The sequence below is a fragment of the Schistocerca gregaria genome, chromosome 4, assembly GCF_023897955.1.
Source record: "Schistocerca gregaria isolate iqSchGreg1 chromosome 4, iqSchGreg1.2, whole genome shotgun sequence".
Classification (NCBI taxonomy): Eukaryota; Metazoa; Arthropoda; class Insecta; order Orthoptera; family Acrididae; genus Schistocerca; species Schistocerca gregaria.
In genome coordinates this window covers 472645573-472667557 of record NC_064923.1, presented here as the reverse complement: position 1 = coordinate 472667557, position 21985 = coordinate 472645573, and the positions used below count along the sequence as shown (strand labels likewise).

At 45.8% G+C, this 21985-nt stretch overlaps 1 protein-coding gene across 10 annotated transcripts in view; it reads left to right on the top strand.

The window, feature by feature from the left end:
• Nucleotides 1-21985, top strand: part of LOC126267309 (kalirin) — a 2010890-nt gene that overhangs the window by 1167767 nt on the left and 821138 nt on the right. For all 10 annotated transcript variants that reach the window (XM_049972405.1, XM_049972404.1, XM_049972401.1 and 7 more), the window contains one exon: nucleotides 12330-12521. In XM_049972405.1, coding sequence (XP_049828362.1) covers nucleotides 12330-12521 — 192 coding nt within the window. The remainder of the gene's footprint in view (nucleotides 1-12329; nucleotides 12522-21985) is intronic.

The following is a 21985-nucleotide window of genomic DNA, read 5'->3' as shown; positions in this document are numbered from 1 at the left end:
ATTATGGGACTTAACATCTGAGGTCATCAGTCCCCTATACTTAGAACTATTTAAACCTAACTAACGTAAGGACATCACACACATTCATGCCCGAGGCAGGACTCAAACCTGCGACCGTAGCAGCAGAGCGGTTCCGGACTGAAGCACATAGAACCGCTCGGCCACAGCGGCCGGCCCGTTCTAATGGCTGAAGCTGTTCAGCAGCAGTACGTACTCGTCGGTGGGATGTGGTTGTAACGTAGAATGAATGTTGCAAACGCTGTTCACCTGTAAAGTCAGCACACTTATAGCCTGTAGAGTCGTAACAGAGGGCACCCAGACAGAGCTCCTGGGTGGCGTCTGATCGCCGACGACCGTTACAAATCAGTCACTAACATTGCAGCCCTTCAGTATGCACCTATTGTACCCTGGTGCCACTGAACACAGTCTTTGAGAGTGCTTCCTTTTTTCCGGCAGTGTATGAGCATTTTCGTGCTGCAAGACATGTTTCTATGACACAAATTGTGTCTCCTAATGCTGCGGCCATCATCAGATGCTAAAAAGACTCAGATAGTAATTTCAAACTAAAAAACCCTGAACCAGTTTGTTTTAGTTTGAAGCTACTATGGCTGTTTTTAGTCTCTGATGATAATCTCTCCGGCAATAGGATACGAAGCATTCGGCACACAAACGTGCCTTGGGGCATGGTCATGTCCACATAACAAAAATTAACAACTATTAGTGTTATTTAAATACGTTGCTTGAGAGCGGCCCGATATTCTTTCTCCATACCAGCACAATACATTTCTGACCAAGCTTCCAGCTGAACCCGTGGGGCTTCATGGCAGTAACGCGGCCATGGCAGTCTTGTACTACGGTCATTGGGCGTCAGACGAATCTTGCTCTCGTCCATGAAAAGAACTGGACGCCATTGATAGTGGTGGAGCAACCTTCATTTTCCCATCCATCTAGTTGTGTTATGCAAGCGTGTAACAAAACACATGTCACACACTTAAAGATTCCGTTAAAAGAGGCTCCAACAAATTTCCATGTCTCCTGAAATGACGGAAAATGTTCACTTTTAAGAGTGGACCATTGACTCTGTAGAAGACTGTGAATTGTTTTAAAACTTCCTAGCCGATTAAAACTGTGTGGCGGACCACAACTCAAACCGGAAGTTTCTCGTTGTTCAGGTGTCTGGGAATTCTAACCTTGCCGCCCCTATACATACATACCATCATGGGATTTTTTTTTGTTCGTAACATTGACTCCTGCAGAAGAAACTGCAACATTCATTCTGTGAACATTAGACGGGTAAACAACTTGCGCGTTGGTAGTACTCCGTAAGCGTAGCCCAGAATTGTGTTTGTATCAGCCTTACAACGCACCATGTCATAAAACACGATCTGTGAGGCAATGGTTTGCAGTCAGTAACATTCTCGAAATGGACTAGCCTGCCCTGAGTCCCGACCTAGAACAATGGAGCACCTGTGGAATGAGCAGCTTCGCTCCAGACCCAAGCGTGCAACAACAGTACCTTCTAAGGTTTCGGCTCTTGAGGAAGAGTGGGCTGGCATTCCTCAACAGATATTAAGACAAATCACTGAAAATGTCCTTAGCCGTGTCAAAGCCGTCTTAAAATTGAAGGTTCTACACACCGTATATTAATGTTCACTAATTGGTGCCCGGATACTGTTCATGAGGTACTGTACATTGAGAGTTCAGATTAACTTCCACCACACTGGTGGCCGTAGTTAGGGATTTCCTGTGGTAAAAAAATAACTGAGGCAAAGAGTATCGATGCAGTAATATGAATTATGAAGTCGGCGCGAAATTTTTTTTGATAAGTTTATGGCGGATACGGCCTGAGATTGGATTTCTAAGACTGATTGCGACGTTGCCTTTGTTTGCCTTGTGTGGTGTTATGTCGCTGCCGGGCCGGAGATAGCGTTTCTGTGTTGCGGTGATGCAGGGAGGCGTCATCCCGCCGGGAAGACGGAGACGGCCGCTTCCTGTGTGTCACTCACACGGCGCGCGCTCTCTTCCCTTCTGTGGCTGGCGGCTGCGGCTGCCGAGATACGCCCCCACTGCCGCTCTTTCCGCTCATGTCTCTCGTTGACTTACTGCCGGATCCGTGTTTTCGTTACCGGCCTTCTGTTGGTGAACGCGGCCAGTCCCCGCAGGGAAGTGACAGACGTTTTTACGTGTCTGCAAATTTCTGCGTTTATTGATTTCACCACCGCGCCACGGGACACGAAACTGTCGGCGAACTGCGCGGAAAACCATACCAGCCAACCGCAGAAGAGGTATTCTGTATCTTAATAATGACCACCCGCAGTGCTGTGTCTTCACCAGCTTCGATAGTGCACTTGTTTAACAGTGACCACACATTCAGATGGAAGCACGTTCAGTTCCTTGACTGTTTATATTCAAATAAGCGATACGTGATATGTATAAATTATCCATCGTCATTCTCTCATCCGAGCCGCTTGCGACGTACTCGCAGGAGCATTCATCTGTAATAAAAGCTGTTCGAAGCACAGTTAGTGATACTGACATAACACATACGTTCTTTCACATTAGCTACAGTGTTGTGTCATGTACCCAGTGCGCAGACACTCAGAAATCAAACACAACTGGCTGTTGCAGAACAGTTTTAAGTTTCTGCAGCCCTTCTTTTTCTAGTCCGCCTCTTATAAAAGAAACAGGAAGTATATTCCCACAACTTTCCATACTTAATGACTGAAACGCGAACATGTTACAATGTGCACAGTAATTCATGAACGATGTCTTGTTATTGTGATGCTACTGTGATTTACGTGTGTAATTATAATTTTGTGCATGAAGTTGACAAAAGAGTGGTCAGGAGGAGCTGTGTTCGTTTCCCGGCACTGGCAAGGATTTTTCCGTAGTGGGAGGACTGGTACAAGAAACAATCAGTTTTGTGATCCTTATTGAGGATCTGCGTGAATGAGAATTGACGGCGCGTCGGTGTGGAAAGTCGGCAGAGCGGTGAGTTGACCTCATGCTCCTACATACCGCATCGGCGTGACACCGCAAGACTAAGGATGACACGGGGGCCGGGCGATGTGCCTTGGGCCTGCAACATCTCGACGAGAAGCTCGGTTTTCGTTTTGATCGTCCTAATCCCTCTCCGGTTTTTAGGTAACTTCCAGGTTGTGTCTGGAGCTGAAATTGGGTATGCGGATGTTAAGTAACGTTGAATGTGAGTGGTAAAAAAGTTCAATCTGTTTCGATATGACAGGTGTGATCATGCCCTTGTTAATTACTCGAACAGCTCGTTATTTGTTCTTAGAAAGCTGTGTGGTTCCAGTGCTAGACCTTTCCCACCCCAAAAATATGTGGTGGTTTCGATGAAGATCTAACCCACGCCTTGGGATCCATAGCTAGAGATGAAAAGCAGTGGAACAGGTCAAGAGTAATTGATTGGTGAATCTGATTTGGGAATAGAGCTGGGCGAATTACGTTCTGAGCTTCAACAATGTTCAAGGCTAAAATAAATTAATATTTAACGTTGATCTATGTTTCGTCATCCTCAGCAGTAGATAATACCTATCAATAAAGGAAATAAATTTTCTGTGCGAGTCCGCGATCATTGAATATTCTGTGGATAAACCTTCTAGATGAATTTCTAGATTGATTACACAGTTTCGGCTGTAACCATGATCAGATATGTGCAGTTCATGTCAAAGAAGCGTAAAAGAGCGACTGGCGTTTGCTACATCATACTGCAAAAAATGAAAAATTTAAAAGTTAAAATATTTTTAAAAAATTCATTCGCCAGTAACCTGAGAACATGCAAAACAAGGTACAGTGTTAGTATTAGAAACCCCCGGGTAATCGAGACTGAAACTAAAAACTCAAAAAAGCATACGTAAACATAAGTGCTAGCCGACAGGTAGCGCTAGTGTGTATTTTATTTATGTCCAGCATATCCGTCACGCTCTCACAATTTTCATATATTTTCACCCGTGTCTGTTTTCGCTGTTAATAGGTTGGTGCTTAAGTTCATAGAATTGTTCCATAATGTAAAAAACATTGTTGATACGCATAACAGAAACTTTAGTCATCAATAACATATTGTCCCTCAATATTTACAATAATCTGCCAGTGCTGTAGAAATAACGTGGTTTTGAAGGAAAGCGCTCGTCGATCCAACTTCGGAGCGTATTTTCATCTGCAAAGGAAGCTCTTTGAAGGTTGTTCGATAGAGAGTGGAAAAGGTGAAAATGTGAGGGCGCAACCCAACTCCTGTCAGTCTAGCAGAATGCGGACGGGCGTTATCGCGGATAAGCGTCCATCGCGCAGGCTTACTGGTTGTTGTTCTTGGATTATGTCTGCAAGACGTCTCAGTTGTTGTTAGCAAATGTCAGCAGTGATGTTTACATCTCGGGGAAGCAGCTCGCTGTACACTTCACCGTCGCTGTTCCACCAAGCGCATAACATTGTCATTTGCGGGTGAGCGCAAATTTATGTACGGACAGTTGTTGCTTTGTTTGGAGTCAGCCATTCCTTTTTCCCCCTAAGTTAGCATAAAGACGCCATTTCAAGTCACCGGTAACGATGCAGGATAGGAATAGTTGTTGTTACTCACGAGCCAATTGATAACGAGTAAGCAGAGACGCACACATACGGCCACCCACTAATTTTTGTGATGTTGGGTTGCAGCATGCGGTACCCATACACCTCATTTCTGAACCTTCCCCACTGTATACAAATGTCACACGATGGTACAATGATCACAGTTCATCATATTTGCCAGTTCTCGAGTACAATGACGTGGATAATTGTGGATAAATGTGTTTAAACGATTTTCGTCGAACTCCGAAGGTCTTTCTGAACGGGGGGGAGTCACTAATGACAAGACGATCCTACTTAAAACGACAAAACCATAAAAATGACAATCGATAGATAAAAACCATAACAACTGGAATACCAAGATACAAAACAAAAACAAACGTAATGATGTTACAAATCTACATCTATATCATACTTCGCAAGCCTTGTAATGGTGTATGACGCAGGGTACATTCGGTACCACTGTCCCATCTTTGGAACTCTGTTCCACCCGCGAATAATGTGTGAGAAGAATGATTGTCGGTAAGCCTCTGTATTGCCTCGAATTTTCTCCTAGTGGTCAGTACGCGAGTGTATGTGCGTGTAGGGGGGGGGGGGGGGCGGCGGCGGGGAGTAATATGTTGTCCGACTCCTCCTGAAAAATGCTGTCCCGAAATTTCAATAGTAAATCTCTCCGTGATGCCCAACACCTCTCTTGTAACGTCTGCCAATGGAGTATGTTTAGCATCTCCGTCATGCTCTCTCGCCAGCTAAACGATCCCGTGACGAAACGCGCCGCTCTTCGTTGAATCTTCTCTATCTCCTATGTCAGTCCTATCTGACAGGAATCCCAGTTAGATGAACAATACTCAAGAATTGGGCGAACAAGTGCCTTATAAGCCACCTCTTTCACGGATGAGTTACATTTCCTTAAGATTCTTACGATGAATCTGGGTCTGGCGTCCGCTTTTCCCACTATCTGTTTTATATGGTCATTACACTTAAGGTCGCTGTGAATAGCTACACATAGATATTTTACGGCAGACGCTGTCTCCAGCTGTTTTTCATCAATAGCGTAACTGTGCAGTAGTGGATTTCTTCAGTATGTTACATTTGTTTTATTTCAGGGTCAACTGCCAGAGCCTGCGCCATTCATCAATTCTCTGCAGGTCGTTCTGCAAATTCTTAGTATCTTCTGACGTTGCTACTTTGGTATAGACAACTGCATCATCTGCGAATAGCCTTGAAGAGCATCCGACGCTTTCTACTAGATCATTTATATATACGGGAAACAGAAACGGTACTATCACACTTCCCTGTGGTACTCCTGAGAGCCGGCCGGAGTGGCCGAGCGGTTCTAGGCGCTACAATATGGAACCGCGCGACCGCTACGGTCGCAGGTTCAAATCGTGCCCCGGGCATGGATTTGTGTGATGTCCTTAGGTTAGTTAGTAAGTTCTAGGGGACTGATGAGCTCAGAAGTTATGTCCCATAGTACTCCGAGACATTTGAACAATTTTTACTCCGGAATTCACTTTTACATCCGTCAATTTAGTTCCGTTAAGAGCGACGTGGTGAGTTTTATCTGCAAAAAAGTCTTGAATCCAATCGCAGGTCTGCTCCGATACTCTGTAAGCTGGTGTTTTTTTCGTTAAACGGCAATGCGGGACGGTGTCAGATGCCTTACTGAAATCAAGGAACACTGTATTAACCTGAGCGACGTTGTCCACTGCGCTGTGGATCTCATGGAGGAACAGAGCGAGTTGAGTTTCGCAGTATCTCTGTTTGCGGAATCCGTGTTGACTTTTATAGAGGAGATGTTCATTTTCCAAAAGCGTCGTAATTCTTGAGCATGAAACATGTTTCATAATTCTACAACAGATTGACGTCGACGATACTACAGGTCTAAAATTGTGCGGATCTGGCAGTGACCAGCCCTTTTTTTTCCAGTCGTTAGGTACTTTTCGTTTGTCAAGCGATCAACGATAAATTACTGGTAGAAGGGGAGCAAGCTCTTTGGCATAAACTTTATAGAATCTTACAGGTATCTCATCTGGTCCTGAAGCCTTTCCACTACTAAGCGATTGTAGTCCCGCGATCGGTTATCTCAATATCTGCCATTTCGACGTTTGCACAACGATTGGAAGGAGGGACAGTATTACGATCTTCCGCAGCGAAACAACTTCGGAAGACCTAATTCAGTATTTCGGCTTTCTGTCTATTATCTTCCGTTTCGGTGCCGGTGTGGTCGCTGAGAGAATGAATAGATGATTTTGTCCCACTTACGAATTTTACACACTACCAAAGTCTCTTAGGGTTTTTACTCAGGTCGTTTGACAACGTCTTACTTTCAAAATCATTGAACGCTTCTCTCATTGCTCTCCTTACGGTAATTTTCCCTTCGTTCAGCTTCAATTTTACACAGAGGTGCTGTTTTTCAGAAATGATAATAGTACACAGCAACTTCGCCTGCGCCCACGAATACGACATAACAATTGTGCGGTCTCCGATAAAGCAATCTCACTTACGTCCCTAATCGTTAAGATGTCCTCACAGTGACGTTGTGTACGAACATTCCCCATGGTAAAGCCGTCGGCACACGGACCGTGCATCCGAACGTTGAGCGTGTCGAGTTTCTGACGTCATAACGTGGAATAGCACGTTCGGGAGTCTTTCCGAACGTGCAGAGCGATATCTGGCATGTCAGTTATTCTGGACGTGCGTCTGAGCGTTGACCAATGAGATGACACAACGCCACCTACGTCACACGCACGCCGTTTCCTTTCAGTACAGAGTTTTGAGGCGCCATATTGGCATTCATTTCTAGCTTATTTATATATATATATGTATATGATTCGTTCCAATAAAATAATGAGAAACATCATATTCGTGGCAAAAGAATTATTGTAAGTTGCATATAATGAGAGTAGGCTATTTGAAGGCAGCGACGCACTGAAGATCCACCCAAAACGCATTGTTCTTGGTACAATTTGTTATAATTAAATTTCAGTTAGTAACATAATTATCTACGATTAACGTTTTCAGCAAGGCGTAACATAATATAATTAGATACAACGCGTGTGTTGTTGGTTTAGCGAACGAGTAGTGTCACTGTCCACTATTGAGTTCTTTGTTGGGGCGGTGGTTCGCCTCTTAACACTACCAAATTTTTTGCCTAACATTCGCGTTTTTATTAGGTTCTGATACTTAATTATTAGTTAGTATATACTATAATATTTGATGTTATATAAGTTCACATTTTCTTGAGGGGTGACTTTGTTCGATTGGCTTAATCTACAGGACAGTTTGCGCTACTTGTATAAAGATATTTTACTCCTTTTTCTTTTACGCTCCATACTTCACATGTTGCAAAGATTCTGCCACTGGGTAGGAACAGTGATCAAGTAAGACTGACCTTGGGGTTTTACTAAAATGTGGGTATGATGAAATAATGTTTATCTTATATGGAAAAGTATTCCAAATTTCTACCGCACTGTTTGTAATGGAACTTTTATAAGCCTGTGTCCTTATTGACTGAACATGGTACTTGCCTTTTCGTGGACGATGGAGGAAATGTGCGTTTTAATAGAGCTAACGTGGGAATTTTCTGCGCGCCCGTTGAGTAATTAGTGTGATTTACGAACTAGAAACACCCCTCAACTGCCGCCGGAGTGCTTTGCGATCGCGTATACCACGTTGGGGCCCACGTACCGTATGCGTTCGGCAGCACGTTGAACTTGGCACGCTCGGCGTTAATGTTCGACAGCACGGTCCGTGTGCCGACGGCTTAAGGTTCCTTTAACCCGAGAGTGATGGTCTTTCGGGTGCGGGGACTAGGGGAGGCGCGAACCCGAGTCCTTTCGGCGCGCTCGGTGTTTACTGGCGCGGCGTGCGGCGGGCAGCCAGCGCCGCCTATCGATCGGCGCGCCGCGCAGCGTGTAGCGAGCCGAGAGCTCGTTCGGCCAGCAACAGCAGCGGCAGCACGCCACACCACCGGTGCTCCAGCTAATTAACCACCTCCGGAGCGCGCCACCGCCCAACTCTCTCCGATCACTGCAGGAATGCCCGCCGAGGCACGCCGAAGTGCTGCGTTACTGCCGTGTTTGCATTTGTTACCACCACTCGCCAACTACGCACGAGTACGCCGCTTGACCTTTGTCAGGGAGCAACGCGATCCGATGTACAGTTCACAAGCGTTATAAGGGAAACTTTAAAAACTGGCTAAATAGCGCTGTGCACATGAATTCGGACGAAAGGCTGTGAAAGCCGAAACGAATCCCATTGGTTAACAGCACAGTTAATCTGCTGTAGATCGCGTATTGTGTGCTGTATTGCTAGTGTCATTCTACATACGAGAGCATGATGAGATGTTACAGCCGTGACGGTAACACGTTAAAGCCTCAAGTCTCCGTTGTCAGAAATAAAAAAAATAATTGAAAGAGAGAGAGAGCGAACGAAAACGAGAACGCGTCTGACGTGTTCCTCAAAGTCTGGTGCAGCCCTGTTTCTGACTCTGCGAGTGAACACCTGCGAACACCTGCGCCCTGGTCATTTGCTCATAATATAGATTCTAGACGCCTTTACTGAAGTGTGTCAAAAGAGCCTCAAGGCAGAAATAACATAGTAAATTCGCTTTACAAACATCTAGGACTTTTAGAGGAGAATGAGTACCGGTACGTAATATTTTGAATAGGAACACAAAAAATGGCTCTGAGCACTATGGGACTTAACATCTATGGTCATCAGTCCCCTAGAACTTAGAACTACTTAAACCTAACTAACCTAAGGACAACACACAATATCGAGCCATCACGAGGCAGAGAAAATCCCTGACCCCGCCGGGAATCGATCCGGGAACTCGGGCGCGGGAAACGAGGACGCTACCGCAGACGACGAGATGCGGGCAATAGGAACTCATGTCCGATAGCCGTCTGAAAACACGTTTGTTGGGTAAGTTTGCAGCAGGATAGACATGGTTGGGGAGGGGGTGGAGGTGCTTATATCAGGTTGGCTGATGTCATTTGATGTCTATCCTACCGCTCTGACGTGGTTCGAGCCTCATTCACCTGTCTGGTATGGTGTGTTGGAGGTGGTATGCATGTAGCCGTTTGTCATCCACAACATAGAAGAAGGTGCTGGGAGCAACATCCATTGCACGCGCAATTGCTCGTGTACTCGTTGACAGAGGCGACGAGCAGCTCTGCCATTACCGTGGGCTTCGCCATGCAGGAGGAACATGTCGTTGTATTCTGCAAACGTGTACTCATTCGTGTTGCTCTTAACACTCAGAGACACGTGAACGAAGCTCGAATCTGGTAAGAGAGGTAAGATAGACGTCAAATGACATCAACTAGTCCCACGTAAGCATCCCCGACCATTACTACGCTGTCGCAAACATACCTAGCAAACACATTTTCGAACGGCTGGAGAACGGAAATGGTACGTTTCTGGTCACGGGTTCCTATACAAAGATTACATACTCATTCCCCTCTGCGAGCGCTAGAAATTTAAATGCCATTTTCCGAACGCTGTGTACATACTATCTGAAATTAGTACTGTTTCTCGTGTACGCTATCTGATGAGAAGTATTCGGACGCCAATACGTTATGCGACGCTGACCGCAAGATGTCAAGAGAGGTGGACGCGCCAGTATAAAGGTGGTGGGGAGGATTGGTTGTCAGTAGATGATGATGGATTTGTGGGGCGTTCAACTGTGCGGTCATCAGCGCCCGCACTAAATCACAGTTTTTACGCAGTCCAAGTTTTCACAATCCAATCTAGCCACTGTCACGAATGATGATGAGGAGGAGAAGGAGGAGGAGGACACAAACACCCAGTCTCCAGGCAGGGAAGACTCCCAGCTCGGCTGGGAATCGATGCCGGGACTCCGTGATCCAGAAAAAGCACCGCTAGCCTCTAGACCACGAGCTGCGGACGTTGTCAGTAGAGCAGCAATAATAGCACAACGCGTCGCTGAGAAGCAATGACTGACTTCGAATGTGGACTAGTCACTACCTGCCAACCGAATAACAAATCCATCAGGGACATTTGAACCCTTCTAAAGCTGCCCAAGTCGGCTATTGGTGATGTGGCTGTAAAGGAAAACACAAAGGAACAACCGAGGCTGAACCAGAACCAGACAGACCTCCTCTACTGATGGAGAGTGGCCGTTGAACGTTGCGGAGGCTGGCTGTAAAAAAGTCCAGGTAGCACAGTGACTGTGGGTGGGGACTTAAACAAGTACAGTGGTGGTGGTTAGTGTTTAACGTCCCGTCGACAACGAGGTCATTAGGAGACGGAGCACAAGCTCGGGTTAGGGAAGGATTGGGAAGGAAATCGGCCGTGCCCTATCAAAGGAACCATCCCGGCATTTGCCTGAAGCGATTTAGGGAAATCACGGAAAACCTAAATCAGGATGGCCGGAGACGGGATTGAACCGTCGTCGTCCCGAATGCGAGTCCAGTGTGCTAACCACTGCGCCACTTCGCTCGGTAAGTACAGTGGTCGGTCAGCTCCTTAGAAGTCACACGTCTATGTAATCAGTGCTAGGCGACACTTGAAGTGCCGTTAAAGGGCCAAGCCACAGGACAGTGGACTATTGGAAACGAGTGAATTGGGGTAATAAATCAGACAATACACTTTGGCAGTCAGATGGAAGAGTGTGGTTTTTGCGAATGGCTGGAGGATATTATTTGCCGTCATGTGTAGTTGCACAGTACAGGGGAGGTGGTGTTACGGCATTGATGAGTTATTCACGGTTAAGATGTGGTCTCCGTATTGCGCTTAAGAAAACCCTAAATGGGGAAGGATATGAACGCATTTTACGGAATTGTATACTGCGAACTGTAGAGGAACAATTCACAGACGACGATTTTTTTGTATCACTGTGACAATGTACCCTGTCATAAAGCAGCATCTGTGAGGCAGTTGTTAGTGTACAACAATATTCGTGAAATAGACTGGTCTCAAAGTCCCAACCTGAACCCAATGGAACAAATTTAGGATTAGAAAGTCGGCTTTGCCCCAAACCCTTTCGTTGAACACGCCATCTTCTCTCGACTAGGTTCTTGAGCCTTCCGCTGTGGCCGAGCGGTTCTAGGCGCTTCAGTCCGGAACCGCGCTGCTGCTACGGTCGCAGGTTCGAATCCTGCTTCGGGCATGGATGTGTGTGATGTCCTTACGGTAGTTAGGTTTAAGTAGTTCTAAGTGTAGGGGACTGATGATCTCAGATCTTAAGTCCTATAAGAGCCATTTTAAGCATTTCTTCGGTCGTTGAGGAAGAATTGGGTGTGATTACGCGACAGATGTTTATAGATTCAAACCACGGACTTTACGATTACCGTCCTAGTACACTAAGCATTGACATACCGGAGAATACGTGAGGCATAAACGTTTTATTGGTAATTTTCTAACGTTGAAAGGCCTTTTTTTTTCTTTTTAATGCTTCGTATTGCATTAAGAAACTGCTGTCATCGCAGTGACCTTCAAACCATGTAAGTATGAAGAAAATCAAAGAGGGCCAATCCGTAACGGTCTCTTGTTAGTGATGCATACAGCTACTCAGACATGTACGTTACAGCCTCACTGGTGCAATGGATCAAATTTTCAGTCGCCGATGGAGAGACGGCTGACGTTTACTTCTACGAAACGAGTGTTTCTGTCTGTCTGTCCCTCCTTCTCTCTCTCTGTCTAGACTTGTAAACTTGTAAATGTACCTAGTTGAGACGATGAATGTGCTTTGCTGGAGGAGACGGTGTGGTGCCGTGTTGCAGAACACGTACACGAACGCGGAGAAGCTGCTGACGGCGGCCGAGGAGCTGGCGCAGACGGGCGAGTGCAACGCGGACGAGATCTACTCGGTGGCGCGCGAGCTCGAGAGCCACGTGACGAGCTTCGCGGCCCGCGTCGAGCAGCGGCGGCGCCGCCTAGACCTCGCCGTCCTATTCTACACGCACGAGAAGGAGGTAAGGCCGGCACTTGTCGCCTGAAGGCAACAGAACTGCTACTGATCGCAGGGTAGGCACGCATACGCAGTGACAGTCTTGCAATTTTTTTTAAATTGATTATGCCATCCTCAGCCTGCTCGTATAGCGTAAGGCGTAGCGTGCTGGCTTGCGTGTCTGGAAGATGAACGACATAGTGGAATGCGCGTGGTGGATTAACGACCGTAGCTCGTGTATCGGCCAGCAAGAGATTTTAGTCAGTCTTCCTTGTTCGTTTAGGCAAATGCTGTGCTGGTCCCCAATTTCCAACTGGTCCGAGCACGGGGCTCACAACCCGAACCACACGCCACTGTTAAGCACTAATGAAGGACTGGATCCCTTACTTCGATTGCACATAATTCATTAAGGTCAATCCAACACATTTATTTCTAATAACATAAATGAAGTTACATTTGAATCTGTCTGACATTAAACTGGAATAAAAAACAATTTCGATATCAGCTGATTTAGTGCGTAAAGCGCGAGTTACGCCAATAACCAGATAAACTAAACAATTCTCCGTAATTCAAAAGAAAGAGAAAAACAAAATTGAATCGATACACCCCACTGACAAATATCCAAAAAACCTTACAACACTACTCAAAAGTATACACTGAAATGGGGAGCAGTCTTTCTCCCGACAGAACACTTCAAAATGAGTTCAATAACACAGCTGCGTGCCCCAGAAAACTGCAAAACATTGAATATACTTCATTTGACGAATAACAAATACTCATTAACATTGCCACTCCTGTTTGTACTGCAGTGTCCCAAAGAAACAGGCCCTTATTCTGAAAGAACAATTTTTTATGTGTTTTAATGACAGCATTAAGGAATTCAAACGATGTCCAATCGAACCCCCCCCCCCCCCCCTTTTCAGTTGAGGCACAAATCTTTCCCCTTTGTAGGCGGAGGCCGACCCAGAAACACAGAATGCCACAAAAACACAGTTTTGCGGTGGCTGCCAGAAGGACGAAGCAACCAACAGGCCCACGCCGTGCTTCTCACACAGGCACCTCAGTTTGTACAAACATCTTGGCCAACACCAACTCCGGACTCCCCTCTCACTGCGACGCTTGGCACAGTTCATATGAAATGCCTTCCAGGCAACCAGTAACCGCCGCAGTGTAACAGACATCACACATGTGCCTACGCCCGAGCCACAACTCCGCCAGTCTCACCGGCCGCCCCAAACCGACTGCCTCTCGCCGGCCCGCGCGCCAAGGATAACAAGCCGATCGCTGATGATCGACCAGCGATCTGGCTCACCAAGTTAGAAATTACGCCACCTGAACAGGTAAAATACGATCACACACAGAGCGAGGTTTCCACGATTCACACAGAGGTGGCACACACGTCCTCCCACCCTTAGGTAACTGACGGCTACTGCGACAGGAAGGGCGTCCGGCCGCAAGGTTAACTATAGAATAAAATTCCCAGACCTTTAGTGCAGGAAACACTATGCTAGATGGAATTGAACGCTAAACAAAACACGAAGGATGTATGCAAGTCTCATGCCTCTCATAAGGGATCCTCCACATCGCACCCCCCTCAGATTTAGTTATAAGTTGGCACAGTGGATGGGCCTTGAAAAACTGAACACAGATCAATCGTGAAAACAGGAAGAAGTTATGTGGAACTATGAAAAAATAAGCAAAATATACAAACTGAGTAGTCCAAGGGCAACATAGGCCACATCAAGGATGATATGAGCTCAAGAGCGCCGTGGTCCCGTGGTTAGCGTAAGCGCGCTGCGGAACGAGAGGTCCTTGGTTCAAGTCTTCCCTCGAGTGAAAAGTTTAAATTTTTATTTTCAGACAATTATCAGAGTTCAGGCACTCACACATAATCAACTTCGCTCTCAAAAATTCCAGGACATGTTCAGATTTGCTTGGACATATGCAGGATTTGACGGTCTACACACGGAAAAATTTGAAAACGTTAAAAACATATGTTTCGACAGAGCACACAGAAAACTGTGCGACTGTGAAACTGTTGCATTCATTTGTTGCAGTTTATGTGACACACTCTTATGTTTTCATCACTTTTTTTGGAGTGATTATCACATCCACAAGAAAACCTAAATCGGGCAAGGTAGAAGAATATTTTTACCCATTCGCCAAGTGTGCAAGTTAGTTGGGTCGACAACATATTCCTGTCATGTGACGCACATGCCGTCACCAGTGTCGTATAGAATATATCAGACGTGTTTTCCTGGATCAATGTTTTCGGTTCCCATTGGAGAGGCACGTCCTATCGTCTACTAATCGGTGAACAGAGACGTCAATGAACGAACGGACAGATCATAACTTTGCAAAAATGAAGTACGTAAACTTTTCGCTCGAGGGAAGACTTGAACCAAGGACGTCTCGCTCCGCAGCTGCTCACGCTAACCACGGGACCACGGCGCTCCTGTGTCCACATTATCCTTGATGTTGCCTATGTTGCCCATGGACTAGTCAGTTTGTATATTTTGCTTATTTTTTCATAGTTCCAAACAACGTCTTCCTGTTTTCTCGACTGATCTGTGTTCAGTTTTTCAAGGCCTATCCTCTGTGCCAAATTATAACTAAATCTGAGGGGGGTGCGATGGGGAGGTTCCCTTGTCAGATGTCTCAATACCGGATTTCCACTTTTTACCAGTTCATAAACAGATGATGTAGGTACGGAGATTATGTCACGCAAGTTGTCTAAATGATTCATTCATGTAATTAAAAGAATAAAAACAGCATGTTTTACGGAGATATGATCTCACTTTCAAATTCTTCAAACGAGAAAAACACAGATCATTTCTTCGAAGTACATCACGTCCTAACAACATGCAACACCGAGCGCGGTGGCGCAGTTGTTAGCACACTGGACTCGCATTCAGGAGGACGACTGTTTAAACACGCATCCGGCCATCCTGATTTAGGTTTTCCCTGATTTCTCTAAATCGCTTGAGGCAAATGGTGGGATGGTTCCTCTGAAAGGGCATGGCCGACCTCCTTCCCCCATTCTTCCAATGACCTCGCTGTTTGGAACCCTTCCCCAAATCAACCAACCAACACATGTAACGGAAATCTGTCTTTAATCGTATTCTCCATGTACTATTACGTACTTTAAAATTATTACCCCGTTAGGCACAGTCAAAAATAAGCAAGCAGCAAGCAAGAAACACCAACCATGTAAGACTCTCCTATATGCTACATGTCCGTAATTAATGGTGGCGCTTAAGATTCTCACAGAACACTGTTTAGTAACGAAACCCAAGCGCCAATCATCTACCAAATATTGTAATATCTTTTTACGAATACAACAGTGCCACCAGCGATACAACTGTCGACGTAACAACCTTTAAAGAACTGAAATTTCCTGCCAGATTAAAACTGAGTGCCGGACCGGGACTCGAAGCTGCCACCTTCGCCTTTCTCAGGCAAGTGCTCTACCGTCTCAGCTACCCAATCACTACCCACATCACTCTCACACAGTTTTGATTCGACCTGTACCTCACCTTTTACCTTCCAGCTCCAATTTCTCCTGCATATCTTGCCGGAGTAGCACACTTAGAAGAAAGGACATCCCGGAGACATGACTTAACCATAGTCCGAGGTGTTGTTTCCAGAAGGAATTTTCACTTGGTTTTACTTTTAAGAAGAGTGTTCGCTGGCACGAAGCTTCCTCGCAGGTTCTGTAAACAATCCCGCAGACTATGGCTAATCCTTAGCTGCGCAGTGCTCTGTTTTCCAGGTGTTTAAGTACCGCGAGGTATGCAGAACAACTTCCGTGAAGTTTGGAGGTCCGAGACGAGATGCAGGTGGACATAAATCTATGACGGCGGGTCGTGAGACGAGCTTGCGTAGCGCAGTCGGTAGAGCGAGCACATACCCGCGAAAGGCAAGGGCACGGGTTCGAATCCGTTTTGCGGATTTTTTTTAACCCGGCAGGAAGATTCAGCGTTTTAAAGGCATACTTACCACTAAGGAAATGAAGTTGTTCATTGTCTCTCACAATAACAACGTTAAAGTGGGCCCAGAAATGCCCATTGAGTACTTTTGTTTTCTCTAAGAGCCAAAAATATTTAAATTTCCTCTAAATTTGACATCAGCTAACCTTTTCCTTTAAAATGCGTTATATTCAAATCGTCATAACGTGCGCAGCTCGTTGTTAATGTGTTTTGCTACTGCCGATGAACCATTCTCTTTATTATTATATTTTCTGGACTCCATTTTAAACTCTCTTCTTGTCTGACCGACATACTTCATCTCACAATCTTGGAATTTTACTTCAAACACTCCCGGTTTTGACATCCAGTTTTTATCTCGGCTAAACTAACGTCACAACCTTTGCTCCACCTCGTTATGTCTGGAAATCCATTTTAACTTTATTGTTGTTTAATAACTTCATCAATTTACACCAGATGATATGGTGCGGCTATGTTTCTGCGAATTTATCTCGTTTTTGTTTGTTGGTTTCCTTGACCTGCCGTTGCATTAATCATACCTATTAGACACACATCATAATAATTTGTATCAATATTTGTGTATGTATGTATGTATGTATGTATTTTCGTTCCTTCACGTTTTTTTTTACGGCTTAACTGGTAGCATTAGCTCTATTGTCTGCGTTAAGAAATGCAGTTTTCTCTTCATAAGGGTAGCATTAGTTCTTAACCCGCCAGGTTAGCCGAGCGCGCTAACGCGCTGCTTCCTGGACTCGGATAGGCGCGCCGACCACGGATCGAATGCGGCCCGGTGGATTAACGACGAGGGCCGGTGTGCCGGCCAGCCTGGATGCGGTTTTTAGGCGGTTTTCCACGTCCCCCTAGGTAAATACGGAATGGTCCCCACGGCCCGCCTCAGTTACACGGCTCGCAGACATCTGAACACTTTCGCACTATACCATGGATTACGCTGGTCGCAGACAGTTGGGGTACACTAATTCCCTCCCCGGGGGGTACGGGGTGGCAGCAGGAATGGCATCCGGCCACCCCTTCAACTAATGCCACATTCGATTAACCATGCCGACCCTGCGTATCGAAAGATTTGGGTATAACTCAGAACATCCAAGCGTAGCGATCAGCGACTGTGCGAAACCAACTCTATTTCTCTGCGGCTCCTCTGGCAAAATACCTATAGGTAAATACATTTCACAACTAGGACTCGAATCGACTTTCTCCGTGCGCTAGTAGTCTTGGTTAGTAGGCGAGTATAGTAAATGAACATGGTGATAATTACAATTTCAGACCATTTCACTTGAGTGCATGTGGGTGTATTTGGCGTATGTGCATTTAGCCCCATGGTCAGGTGTTCCATTCTGCAAAGTGCATCCATTGGCGTTATAATAAGAGTCCCACTGTTGTAAACATGCCCGAGACAGGATTGACGATCGACCTTACGTCAAACTTTTCGGTGCATTTTGATCGTCACAGTTCCAGCGCACGTACTTGGAAACTATGGAGGCGGAACTGCTTTAGAGATGATATTGCGATTGCGGGTGGCGCTTTTCAATAGACTAAAAGATATTTGACGCGGCTGCAGTACCGATAGCCGTTCTCCGAGCGCGTGGATGCGCATTTATAGCGTTTCGATTTAGTCCGCGGAGTAGCGACGCGCTAGAAGTGCGGCGTTAACGGATGCCACGTTTTATGATCGGTCCCGGCGTAAACAAAGCCGTGCGCCGATTTATTGCGGCATTTTTGCGCGGCCAGCAATATCGCGATATGAAACCGCCAGCGGCACCAGTCGACGCTCACGTCGGACGCGGGCAAGCCCTGCGCCTCAAGCCCGTTCCTGCTCGTCTCTTCGCAATTACCGCCGTAATTGCAACACGTTTTAAATAAATAAACGCTGAGCCAGGCAGTCGGCGTATTAATCTCGCATTGTCCTTTAACCGGCGGGAAAAGAGCGGTACTGCAACCGTCTCTTGAGGGAAAGCTGTTTTAATAGTGTGACACTAATGTTCATCTCTCGACAGTAATGGACCGCTCACCTTCAACCAGCTTACTTGGAAAATGGCGCGTTGGATATCTTTATTTTTTATGTGCAATAGGTTTCAGAGGCTGGGCCATACCTGGGAATCGAATACCATACATTGACACTTATTGAATCTCAAGAATAGCTGAAGTTATTCAGAGACTACTAAACCGCCACAAATAAAAACTTCAGCACATCTCTCCAGCATAATACAGTGTGCATCAGTGTGGTATCGATAGCTACGATTCCACGGCGTAGGTGCAAGTACATCGGTTGGTACTGCGACACCGACACCGACGACAGCACAGCGCCCTTTAGCAGGCTCTATGCAGATCTACGAGCTCCGCTCCAGATTCATCCCATTTTGATCAAGAGCAGACGGTCGGGACATTTCACTTCAACAAGAGACTTTGCTCTACTTACGACGGGTCTAAGGCTTCGCACCTGAATGCAAAGTTATGTATTCAGTTAATACTGTGATATAGTAAAACCATTTTCTAAGAGCAGTGCCGAGAGATTTTCACCTTTTCCTGCTCCTACTCACTTCCTACATTCGGCCTACCCTTCAGTATACAGGAGCAAACCCACGAGCCGCCTTCCAGGCGGGATACAGAAATCAGATTTAAAAAAATCGTAACTATTATGTTTTTTGAAATATGTGCGTGAACAACGTACTATTGGAAAGAGCAAACCCTCCAGTTTTACGTAGTTCTCGCTAGGTAGCAGCAGTGTGCGCCCACTTTCGTTGTAATAAAAATGGTGTCGAGACAACAGAAAGCGTTTTGTGTTCTACGTTTTGCTCAGTGCGGGTCGGCGATAACTGTTCAGCGTGACTTTCGTTCTAGATATAGTATGGATCCCCTTACAGAACAGATTATTAGACGATGTCGTGAAAAATTCCGAGAAATGGTTGTTTGTGTAAAGGCAAATCGCCATCTGACACAGACATCGAATGCATCCACCATAGTTTCGCAAGGAGTTCGCAGAATTCGAACTGCTCGACAGCTCATCGTGCCCCGATGTCCGTCTGGCGTGTTTTCATCGACGTTTACACGTGCAACCATCCAAAATTCACCTACTACAAGCTCTTCGTGAAGGTGACAAGCAACAACGTGTGGAGTTCTGTAATTTCGTTCTTGGAAAGATGGAGGATGACAGTTCCGTTCCGCGCTTAATGGTTAGTGACGAGGCAATATATTCCATTTAAATTTAAAGGTGAACCGTCATAATGGGAGAATATGGGGTACGGAACAACCACATGAAGTTGTACAACATGAGAGGGTCTGTCCAAAATTTAAAGTGTTTCGTGCAGCTCCACGGGAAAAGGTGCATGGCCCATTCTTTTTTTTATTTATTTACTTTTTTTTTCGCCGAGAACACTGTTACAGGAAGCACATATCTTGATATACTTGAGGACTATCTTTCCCCACAGTTGGAGATTGTTTCGAACTAGTTCATGTACGAAAAGGATGGGACACAGCCACACAGGCATGTGGAAGCGCGGGAATTTAAGTCGAAGGATTACTGAACGATGGATCGGTCGCACTGGACCAAATGATTCAGCCTTACATTACTGACCTCCAAGGTCACCGGACCTGACTTCATGTGATAGTTTCTTGTGAGGGTTTATAAAAGATTCTCTTTATGTGCCTCCGTTAGCAACAACAATGAATGAACTGAGACATCAAGTAAATCAGGCTCTTAGCATTATGAGACTTAACATCTGAGATCATCAGTCCCCTAGAACTACTTAAACATAACCAACCTAAGGACATCAAACACATCCATACCCGAGGCAGGGTTCGAACCTGCGACCGTAGCAGTCGCGGGGTTCCGAACTGAAGCGCCTAGAACAGCTTGGCCACCGCAGGCGGCGAGTAAAGCAGCTGTGAAGGCTGTGACTCAAGATATGCTCGCTGCAGTGTGGGAACGACTTGAATGCCGCATTGACACATGCCGTGCATCTCAAGGGGGCATATTGAACACCTGTGAAAAGGTATGAAAAATGGCTTTTTGAGTGTCCCGTTCATCATAAAACAAAATTCATTGTATATGTTTAGTAGTTTCAGGAATATAGATGTGCTAAATCGGATGATTCTTTTTGATACGCCCTGTATATCAGGAGCGTTCAGTAAGTAATGCAACACATTTTTTTTTTCTCGGCCAGTTTCGGTTAAAAGATGCGGAAAATTCGTGCTTCAGCTCCTATAGTTTCATGTAGTTCCGCTAGGTGGCGGCGACACACGTAGCCTTCAAAGTGGCGTTTGTAATGGAGGTGCGCTCCAAGCAGAGAGCTGTCATTGACTTTCTTTTGGCGCGAAAGCAGAGCGTTTCAGGTATCCATAGACGCTTGCAGAATGTCTACGGAGACCTGGCAGTGGAGAAAAGCACGGTGGGTCGTTTGCGAGGCGTCAGTCATCATCGCATCAAGGTCGGACAAACCTGTCCCATCTCTCGCGTGCCTGCCTACCGCACACAGCTGTGACTCCTGCATTGTTGGAACGTGCGGACGCTCATTTGAGGTGACAGACGGATGATAATCAAAGAGTTCGCTGGCCAAATGGACGTTTCTGTTGGTAGTGCTGACACACTCGTCCACCTATTGGTGTACTCAAAGGTGTGTGCCCAGTGGCTTCCTTCCTTCCTGCCTAACACAAGGATATAAAGACCGTCTGTTCGGCCCAGTGAAAGCAGTACGTGGATGAGGGGGACGTTATTGACGCAGAAAGGCATTGGCTCCGAAATCGCCTGACAGAGTGGTACCATGCGGGCATACATGCCTTGTCAGTTACTTGGTGTAAGGCCGTCGCACTGAACAGAGGCGATGTTGAAAAATGGAGTTTTGTAGCCAAAAGAATGAGCAGTCATGTGGTGTACTGGAATCCTAAATAAAACCAACCTGCTTTCAGAAAAAAGACACAGCATTTCTTATTAAAACGCCCCTCTTACAAAGGACAGCAGTTATAGGCGGATATCGAGGTCTTTTACATAGTTTCTCATTCCCCTCGTTACTGTCAGGTGAAAGGATGCTTGTAGGCACGTGTAGCGGCTGTTGATACAACATGAGTCGTACAACATCACAGTCACAAGATGGGGGTGAAAATTTTCTTCACTTCTGTAGAGTGTCTGCATATTTCCCATCATCCGTATGGATACGATTCAGAGTATTTCAAATTGCACGAAGCCGGTCAAATACAGAGTGTTTCCTCTGACTGCAGGCCGGCTTCAGGTATTGTGGAGGGCAGTTTTGTTGCCAGCAGCGTTTCTGTTCATCGTTAGCGTTTCTGTTCATCGTTAGCATGGCATCGTGTCTAAGATATGAGTCGGTTGCCTTGATGTGAATCTTTTTCGCTCCGTAGAGAATAAATATTTCAATGTTAGTACATGGGGGCTATTAACAGTGTTCTGATATTGACGTTAACAGCCCGCTCTTCCATCTGATATCAGGAAGCAGAATGTGACTCAAGATAGATAACCATTATTTGGGAGGAG